The 10,771-nt window shown below is 44.8% G+C and overlaps 1 protein-coding gene across 5 annotated transcripts in view; it reads left to right on the top strand.

Annotated features, from left to right (window-relative positions):
• nfe2 (nuclear factor, erythroid 2) overlaps positions 1 to 8,277 on the top strand; it is a 65,799-nt gene extending 57,522 nt beyond the window's left edge. For all 5 annotated transcript variants that reach the window (XM_039746693.1, XM_039746694.1, XM_039746696.1 and 2 more), the window contains one exon: positions 5,780 to 8,277. In XM_039746693.1, the coding sequence (XP_039602627.1) occupies positions 5,780 to 7,117 (1,338 nt within the window). In that variant the 3' untranslated portion in view covers positions 7,118 to 8,277. The remainder of the gene's footprint in view (positions 1 to 5,779) is intronic.
• Positions 8,278 to 10,771: the final 2,494 nt, after the last annotated feature.

Here is a 10,771-nt window from a genome sequence, read left to right on the forward strand (position 1 = left end):
GGGGACACTAAGCTGTAAACATTGGCACCATACTTCAAATGAGGAGTAAAACCGCAGTCCTGACTGTCTGTCATTGTACAAGACCCCTGGGCATCTTTCAAAAAAAAAGAGTAGGGTGAACCCCAATGTCCAGGCTACTTTGCCCACCACACTGTTGCCCACTCTGGCTCACAAATCTTTTTCACCCCTTCACCATCTAATAGCCAAATTGTGAAGAGCACACTGGTGCAAGAATGGCTGGCATCTCATTGTCCAGGTAGCTGGTGGCTCCCCACTGTCTATGCAGAGCACTGTGAGCACTTTGAAAGGCGCTATATAAATGTAATTAGTTTTCAATATCCATGGTAGCAGAAGATTTAACTGTAATAGAACTTGACGGTCCCCTTAATTTGTTGTCACACAATTCAGTGGCCTTGTGGAGCTGGACGGGTGTCATAACTCAGTGCTTCCCCCTGGTGGTTGGACATGCTGAAGTGCTGAGAAGCCAATTAGGTGCAGCCTCCTGCTGATCTCCTCTCCATGTCCTGCCCACTTTTTGAACCTGTGCCCAGGAGCTCAGAATTATGCAGCCCGGCCTCTCATAAGGGTTTCGTTCTGCTCAATGCCCGTTTGCAGGTGCCAACGTCTTCTTCGATGCATTTGTCTCCATTCCTTCAACCTTACAAAACTGAACTTTGTGGCCACCACCTGCAGGTTTACCATACCCCCCCCCCCCCACACACACTTAAGTCCACTAACAATAAGCTGATTGAGCTGGCGAGGGGGTGGTGCATGGGCAGAGGGGGTGGGGAAGATTGGCCGGGCAGCCGGCCGACGGCAGGGACAGCACAATGGCCATCTGTTACTCCAGGAAACCCGACTCCACTTCTGAGGTCCCTGCTGGTTAAAGCGCACCCCTCCAACACCCCCCTTCGACTCACCTCAGCGCACACAATGGCTGCTCTATGGCTGACCCTACATCACATGGGCATCACATTTCTCAGGCTCATTTTCTGTCGTTTCTGCCAACCAACTGTGTACACTAGGGGGTTTGGGGGGTCTTTGGGCATCATGACAGTACGGGGAGGAGGACACTTTACACTGTTTTCTTTCGAAGAAGCTCATTCTTCACTACAGCATTGTGCCAATTTAGAATCCAATTAGTCATTCGATGAAATGGGGCCATTGCTGCCAGGTGGAGAACCACCACCCTGCGTGTGTCCTAGCTCTGGGCGTGGGCACAGTTCTCCTCCTTAAAGGTCAGATGTCAAGTGAAATAAGATTTACAGAGGGGGAGTGAACTGCAACCTCTACCGATGTGGTGCCACCCGCCTGCCAAGTACACTTACAGCAGTGCCAGCTGCATGCCTATCATTCCAGGTCTGGCATGCATTCAGGGGAATATTTGCTTTTCAAGGTGCAGAAGGTGGTGATGGCACATGATGGGAAGCATAATGAAAAGAACTTAAAGCAGACATCTCCCAACAAATGAAGGGCACCACTTGGCATACGGGGCACCCTTATTCCTAAAAATGAAGAACTATTCATCCACATAGTACAAAACTCAAAGGCCTTTGCTGTCTCGGTGGGACGGTTAGGGATTCTTTGAAGCTCACATGTGTCAGACTCTCTGTTTAAATGCCCCTTTTCTTGGTGACTGGCATGGTGCCACACAGGCTTGAGTTCAAATCTTAGCCGGGCGCAGACTCTCGTTACCTCCACTATACCAAAAAATATGCACAGTAAGTTAATGTATGAAGGACAAAATGAAGAAATAGAAAAATTGATTGGATAAACAAATGAATGAATGAATAGACGAGTAGGTGGATGAAACAATGGAAGAAATAAATAACTGGATGGATGAAGGAACGAAGGAAATAGTACATGAAAATATGCATGAATGAATAAATGATCAAATGGATGGACAAAGGAATGTATGAAAGATCTGACGGGTGAATGAATGAAAGAATTGAAGAACTGGTGGGTAAACGAATTAATAGGTGGGTGGATGAAGAAGTGCAAGGAATGAATAGCTAAATGAATGAATGAATAAACCGACACGTAAATTATTGCAGGAATGAATGAATGATGGGGTGGCACAGTGGCGCACTGGGTAGCATTGCTGCCTCGCAGTTAGCAGACCTGGGTTCGCTTCCCGGGTCCTCCCTGCGTGGAGTTTGCATGTTCTCGCCGTGTCTGCGTGGGTTTCCTCCCACAGTCCAGAGACATGCAGGTTAGGTGGCCGTGTGTGTGTGTGTGTGTGCCTGGTTGTAGGTTGGAACCCTGCCCAGGGTTTGTTCCTCCTGTCTTATTTGATCTGTCAGCCTGTCCATCACCATTGCCAATAAGAAAGGGCTCAGAGCCGATCCCTGATGTAATCCCACCTCCGTCACTCCTACCGCAGACCTCACCACGGTCACACTTCCCTCGTTCATATCCTGTACCACTCTTATGTACTTCTCTGCCACTCCCCACTTCCTCATACAATACCACAGCTCCTCTCAGTCACCCTGTCATATGCTTTCTTCAGGTCCACAAAGACTCAATGCAACTCCTTCTGGCCTTCTCTAAACTTCTCCATCAACATCCTCAGAGCAAACATCTCATCTGTGGTGCTCTTTCTTGGCATGAAACCATCCTGCTGCTCACTAATCATCACCTCACTTCTTAACTGAGCTTCCACTACTCTTTCCCATAACTTCATGCTGTGGCTCATTAATTTTATCCCCCTGTAGTTACTACAGTCCTGCACATCCCCCTTATTCTTAAATATCAGCACCAGTACACTTCTTCTCCACTCCTCATCATCCTCTCACTTTCCAAGATTCCATTAAACAATCTGGTTAAAAACTCCACTGCCATCTCTCCTAGACACCTCCATGATTCCACAAGTATGTCATCTTTCCATTCTTCATCCTCTTCATCACTGTCCTCTCTTCCTCTTTGCTAATCCGTTGCACTTCCTGATTCATTATCTCCACATCATCCAACCTCTTCTCTCTCTCGTTCTCTTCATTTATCAGCCTCTCATAGTTCTCTTTCCATCTGCTCAACACACTCTCCTCACTGGTGAGTATTTTTCCATCTTTATTCTTTATCACCCTAACCTGCTGCTCATCTTTCCCAGCTGAGCCCCTCTCTGTAGCCCACCGGTCCTTTTCTCCCTCCTTGGTGTCCAACCTCTCATGCAACTCATCATACACCTTTTCTTTAGCCTTCGCCACCTCTCTCTTCACCTTGCGCCTTATCTCCTTGTCCTCTTGTCTACTTTCTTCTTCTCTCTGACTATCCCACTTCTTCATCACCATCCTCTTCCTCTGTATACTCTCCTGTATTTCCTCATTCCACCACCAGGTTTCATTTTCCTCCTTCCTCTTTCCAGATGTCACCCTTCTTGCTGTCACCCTTACTACTTCTGCTGTAGTCACCCAGCTGTCTTCACTGCCACCCAGTGCCTGTCTCACCTCCTCCCTAAACTCAACCTCGCAGTCTTCCTTTTTCAACTTCCACCATTTGATCCTTGGCTCTGTCCTCACTAACCTCCTCTTCTTGATCTCCAATGTCATCCTACAGACCACCATCCTGTGCTGATTATCTACACTTTCCCCCGCCACCACTTTGCAGTCTTCAATCTCCTTCAGATCAGATCTTCTGCAAAGGATGTAATCTCCCTGTGTGCATCTTCACCACTCTTGTATGTCACCCTGTGTTCCTCCCTCTTCTTAAAATACATATTCACCACAACCATGTCCATCATTTTGGCAAAATCCACTATCCTCTGACCTTCTTCATTCCTCTCCTTGACACCATACCTACCCATCACCTCCTCGTCTCCACTGTTCCCTTCACCAACACGCCCATTGAAATTCGCTCCAATCATCACTTCATCCAACTCACTTCAGAAATCTTCTTTCTCATCCATTGCACACCCAACTTGCGGTGCATATGCACTAATAACATTCATCATCACACCTCCAGTTTCCAGCTTCGTAATCATCACTCTGTCTGACACTCTTTTCACCACCAGAACACTCTTGACATGCTGTTCCTTCAGAATAACTCCTACTCCATTTCTCCTCCCATCCACACCATGATAGAACAATTTGAATCCTCCTCCGATCCACCAGGCCTTACTCCCCTTCCATTTAGTTTCTTGCACACACAATATATCAACCTTCCTTCTCTCCATCATATCTGCTAACTCTCCCTCCTTACCAGTCATACTGCCAACATTCAAAGGTCCTACCCTCAGTTCCGCTCTCTTTACTGTCCTCCTCTCCTCCTGCCTCCGGACACGTCTTCCCCCCTCTTCTTCTTCTCCTTCTTCTTCTTCAGCCAACAGTAGCCCAATTTCCGCCAGCACCCTGTTGGCTAACAGTACTGGTGGCGGTCATTGTTATCCCGGTGCCCGACCGACCCGGTATGGAAAATTGTATTGTTGTCTGCATATTGATTTGGCAAAATTTTATACCAGATGCCCTTCTTGACGTAACCCTCCCCATTTATACTTGAGCTTGGCACCGGCACGAAGAAACACACTGGTTTGTGCATCCCCTGTGGCTGGGTTAGTGATTAGATGAATGAATGGAATGACTAAACAGAAGAATGAAGAAACAAAGGATTGGATGAGTGAATTAAGTCATACATGAATTAATGGATGAATGAATAAATGAAAGGACTGAAAAATAGGTGAGTAGATGAATTAATCCATGAAGCAACAAATGAAGAAATGAATGAGTGTTTGGATGCATACAATAATGAATGAATAGATAGATAGATAGATAGATAGATAGATAGATAGATAGATAGATAGATAGATAGATAGATAGATAGATAGATGAAAAGAACTATGAGATAGATAGATAGATAGATAGATAGATAGATAGATAGATAGATAGATAGATAGATAGATAGATAGATAGATGAAAGGAACTATGTAAATGATAGATAGATAGATAGATAGATAGATAGATAGATAGATAGATAGATAGATAGATATGAAAGGCACTATATGATAGATAGATAGATAGATAGATAGATAGATAGATAGATAGATAGATAGATAGATAGATAGATAGATAGATAGATAGATAGATGGTTGCAGAAATGCAAGGACACATGGATGATTGCATGAATGGAAGAATGGATGGATGGGTGGGTAAATGAATGAATGGATAGCGGTATGAATAAATTAATTGGTGAATGAAAGAGGGGGGCTCTAGGCTGGTGTTCTCAGTCCATCTGAAGCCCCTCCCTTACCCAGAGATGTTCCAAGTGGCAGGCCCATTACTAGCCTATCTGAGGCCCAATGTACTGCGTGAGTTTGGGGCCCTCTACTGGTCACGGGGCCCTCAAGCAGTTGCTTAGCTGGCTTATTCCAGGTCATAACCCTGTCAGCAAAAAGTTGTCCCTGAAAATGCACATGGGCTGGGGGCTTAAAGGACCCTTCTAGCCAGAGGGCTGTTGAATTTGGGGTAAGAGATAGACAGAGGTTCACGAGGCCAAAGAGGGTGGAGTGAGGGTGTTAAATGGAGTGTGTTTTAGGGGATTTGGAGTGGGAAATGTGCAATTGGCACCCCATCTGAGAACTGGAGAGAAATAGCCAATGGTTCCCCGGGGGGTTTGTTTGTTCCTTTGAGGTCTCCCTTGTTCTCTCCTCCTTGTAGGCCTTTCTTGAACCCACATCTCCTTGGAGTCATTTTGGGTTCTAGGTCAGCTGAGGAGTGCCCCCTGCAGTCCACAGTCTGGTATTTTTATGGTGTCACAACATAACATGTCTTTTTTATTTCTCCCTCTACAGGAATTGGAGATGCCCGCTGATGCCACCTATGAGTCTGCCCACTATGGCCCACCTATGCAAGTGATGCCCCAGCCTGGATTCCCATTGGACCCATCACCAAGCAGCTCTTCTTTGCAGTTCTGTGGCTCATCTCAAGGTACCATCTTCAAGCGCCCCTATCCTGACATGGTGCCAGCAGCGTCCTGCCAGAGGATTGGCTCTCTCCGCAACATGGACTCATCTTTTGGGCATGTTGCCCAAGTAGGACCCAGCTATGCCAGAATGCTGCCTGTCCCTTCATCCTCCAGCTCCTCTCCTTCCTCCATGCAGCCCTTGACTGCCCCGGTCATGAGCATGCTGGACCACATGGCAATGACGGGCAGCACAGAGTCAGGCATTCACGATACCATGGGGACTGGCAGTGGAAGCCAACATAGAACAGCAACCGGGCTCTGTAAGCCACACCTGCAGGATGACCTGGAGTCGGACTCTGGTCTGTCCCTGGGTTCAAGTCCTCCATTGGCATCGCCAGGCACTGCCACAGCTGGAGGTAACCCCTACCTCGGTGCGGGTGACAGCTCCATGAACTACAGCGATGCAGAGCCTTTAGAGATGGAGCTGGAGCAAGCCAGGATGAGGCCGGAATTCTTGGAGTTGTACCATATGGACTACCACCAGCACCAGCTAAACCAGTGCCACATGAGTCACCAGTCTTATAAAATGCCAACTTCATATGGCCACTCGGCAAACATACAGCAGCAGGCTATGCCTCCTGCTCCACTCCAGGGATTTCTGCCTGAGCTTGGGACCAACAAAGAAAGTGGCATTAACCATGGAACTAGCAGTGGCAGAGCGGAGGGGCCCTATGAGAAGCACCGATCTCCAAATGTGCGCATGGACATGTCAGTGAGCCGAGACCAGCGTCGTGCCATGGCTCTGAAAATCCCTCTGCCCGTCCAGCAGATCATCAACCTGCCAGTGGACGACTTCAACGAACATCTGTCCAAGTACCAGCTGAACGATGCCCAGCTGGCTCTCATCCGGGACATCCGCCGGCGAGGTAAAAACAAAGTGGCGGCACAGAACTGCCGCAAACGCAAGCTGGAGAACATCGTGCACCTGGAGAAGGAAATCGACCTCCTGCAGGCGGAGAAGGTGCAGCTAACGAGGGAGAAATCTGAGATGGGCCAGAGCCTGAGCCACCTGAAGAGGAAGATCATCGAGCTCAGTGTGGAGGTCTTTGGGAGCCTCCGGGACGAGGAAGGGAAGCCGTACTCTCCAGAGGAATACACCCTGCAGCAGACCAACGACGGCAATGTGTTCTTGGTGCCACGGAAGCCGGTGGATGGGAGTGACTGAACGTCAAGGTGCCCAATACCCGGACTAGATGGTCTCCTGATGAAAATCCATGGATCCGTTTTGGAAGCCATTAAAAAAAAAAAGCAAAAGAATCAGGCGACCAAACTTGGAAAACTTGGGGAGGAATGGCGAGAGTGGCATACCTACCAGTCAGAAGAACTGCCCTGGCAGAAATTGGAGGGTACTGCCTCCTTCCTGCCCTTTTAGAATTCCTGGGGAATTGACAACATCCCCCACGTGGATTCCAAATCGGACTTTTCATAAATTATCGATGACAAGCTTTTCAGACGTCCACCGTCCCATCGCCCGGTTAAGCGGATGTGTAGCATGGCCTATGCAGTGTGACTCCCTTTTCGGACGTGCAATGCCAAATCGTGACTTGTCTCGGGCCACTGATACCACGGGAGCACATGTCCCCATTCCTACAGGCCACCTAGAGACAACAACCAAACAAGAGTCGGCCAACATTTCACCCTCCTCATCAAGCCTCAGTACCTCACGTCCAGGACAAAATCCTCACTTGGTTTGAATGTCCGCATTGTCTTTGGAGTTTTAGCCAGGAATCACTCAGGAACTGCCATTCAGTGATCACAGAGGCCTGTGCGAGATCTGGCGTTCTAGAACAGTCTTGAACTTGATGCCAGGTTCTCCTTCAGGATCTCATTATGAGCTTGAAGGGCTCTTCACTCCTGTTATGGCAGCAAAATAATATTTTAAAAGGGGAAAGCAGTTCTCAAAGAACAAGGATACGGAGCAAATATTTTTAAAAAATCATCAAACGAGCAATGGGGACGGGACGGGCTTGAACCCGCTGTGAGCCTGCAAAGGGATAACTGGGATTGGAGAATGGAGGGATAAGTGAAGAAAAGAATGAATGAATGAATGAATAGGAGGGTGGGTGGATGAAAGAATGAATGAATGAATGAATGAATGAAGAAATAAAGTCATGAGCTAATGGATGAATGGATGATTCCTAAATAAATAAGAGCATCCATTAATAGATGAGCGGATGAATTGATGAATGCATGGAGGATAAAAGGGAGAAACAAATGAGTGACTGGATAAAGGAATGAATGAATGAATAGGAACAGAGATGAAGGATAGGGAAGAAAAATAAAATGAGGACGGGACGGGCTTGAACCTGCTGTGAGCCTGCAAAGGGATAACTGGGACTGGAGAATGGAGGGATAAGTGAAAGAATGACTGCATGAATGAGTGAGTAGAAAGGTGGTGAGTGAATGAGTGGATGAAGAAATGAAGGAATGAATGACGATGGATAAATAAATGAGAGAATTAAAGAATAGATGAGTGGATGAATTGATGAAGGAACAAAGGGAGAAATGAATGAGTGACTGGATAAAGGAATTAATGAATGAATGAATGGCTGAATAGGTGGGTGGATGAAGAAATGAAAGGAATGAGTGAATAGGTGGATACATGAACTGATTCATGAGTTAATGCATTCATGTGTTCATGTATGAATGAATAGGATGGATAGATACATGAGTGGGAAATTCCCAGATGAATACAAGAAGTAACAAATGAAAAACTTAAGTGATTAGATGAATGAATGAATAGATGGACAGATGGGAAGATGAAAAAATAAATGAATGATCAAATGAATGAATGGGTGAGTATGGGGTTGCGTGCAAATGGATAAATAAATGAGGGATTAATGATTTAATGACTTAATAGATGAATGGGTGGATGAAGAAATGAATGAATGAAAATTTAATGAAAGAATTAAATCATTGATTAATAAAAGATTGAATGAATGAATGAATGAATGAAAATTTGACAAATTTATGAACAAATTAATTACTTAAAGATTTGATGAATGAACAAATTAATTAATTAAACACTCGATGGATGAATGAATGAAAATTTGATGGATGAATGAACAAATGAATTAATTAAAGACGGATGGATGAATTAATGACAATTTTATGAATGAATGAATGGAAAAAATGAATGAATTAATTAATTAAAACTTTCATGAAAGAATTAAATCATTGATTAATAAAAGATTGAATAAATGAATGAAAATTTTGATGAATTTATGAACAAATTAATTCCTTAAAAATTTGATGAATGAATGAACAAATTAGTTAATTAAATACTTCATGGATGAAAATTTTGATGGATGAATGAACCAATTAAGTAATTGAAGATTTGATGAATGAATGAATAAGATGGGCTGTCCAGGGTTGGGTCTTGCCTTTCATGTGATTCTGTCAGACCAATCAGAATTGGTTTAAGAGGTTATGAAGATGGCAGACTTACTGGCAGATGGTCTTCCAGCGCTGGTTCAAGTGATGCCAGATGACAGTGCCAACCCATGGTGGTACAGGGGTGCTCTTATGTCACAGAGGAGCTTTTTATCGAACATTCACAGATTTCCCGATGTTTCTGATCACATTTGCCGTAATGTGACTTGGTGGACAGCAGCAGTGCGACTCAGTGCTTCAGTTTTAGTGAGTGCAGAGTGCGATTCCCGTAAAGTTGTGTCCCAAGAGGGCCACCCATATTGTGTTAAAGTCTCCAGGGGTGGGCTTGGGTGCTTTTCATTTTTCATTGACACAGTGGTCATGGCTGACTGCAGGGGTCCAGGGAGTATTACATGGGGCTTTCATGAGCAATCGCTCAACACACCAGTCATAGTGGTTAGGGGTGGTGGTCTCAGAAAAATTCTAAGGCATAAGGAATGCTGTATTATATAAGGAAACGGTAATAATGTGAGTAGCACTGTGTACAGAATTAAATACAATAATGAGGAAAAGAGAATCATAAAATGAAGAAATGTAAGTGCGCCACAGCAAAAAGGACGTCCTGCTGCAGTCCGCTGCCCATCACAGCAGATCGACCTCGAGCTTTAGAATCAAACAAATGGACGGGGCGGCGAGGGGCGGGGCCAACATGCCGCTCTGAAGTCGCTCACGTGTAGTCGTCTGCTCAAAGGCGCCACCTGTTGACTTAAATTCACCAACCGGCAAAATGTTGTTATTACTATTATTATTATTTTTATTTTAATCTTTTATTTTTGAAGACATTCTGAAATGCGAGGACAGTTTCAATCAGGTGGCACCTCTTCAAGGTTTTTTTTTTTTTTTTAATTGTATAAATGAACTTACATCAATTTCTAGCAATTTTCAATACGTACAGCCTTTGTAATTTTTTCTTCTCACTTTTTTAAACCTTGTGTTGAATTGTTTGTTATTTATATTATAGAAAAAAATACAAAAATTTCATAAAATAAAATCACAAAACCAGTCTTTTATTTGCTTAATCCTCATCCAAATATTTTTTTTTACAGACAATAAAGAAATTGTGTGTCTTCCACTTTATGGCCAGCAGGGGGCCTCACACTGGTTAACGTTACTGAGTGGAAAGGCACGAGGTAAAAATATGAAAGGCGCTATATTGGACCCGGAGGCCTTGCAGAGCTGCCCTGACTTTAACAGATTATTTTGTCTGCTTTCCCAATGTAGACAAATGGACATCACGCTTGCTATTAGAGGAACGACATTAAACAACGCTTCTTTGATTTAATCTTTCGGATCCTTCATAAGCTGCTCCAGTTCTCAAAAGACAGCGGCTGCTCTTTTCTTTTCTTTTTAAACCAAGTCCCACCTTAGAGCTGCTCAGGTGAGAAGA

The sequence above is a fragment of the Polypterus senegalus genome, chromosome 3, assembly GCF_016835505.1.
Source record: "Polypterus senegalus isolate Bchr_013 chromosome 3, ASM1683550v1, whole genome shotgun sequence".
In the NCBI taxonomy this organism is placed as follows: domain Eukaryota; kingdom Metazoa; phylum Chordata; class Cladistia; order Polypteriformes; family Polypteridae; genus Polypterus; species Polypterus senegalus.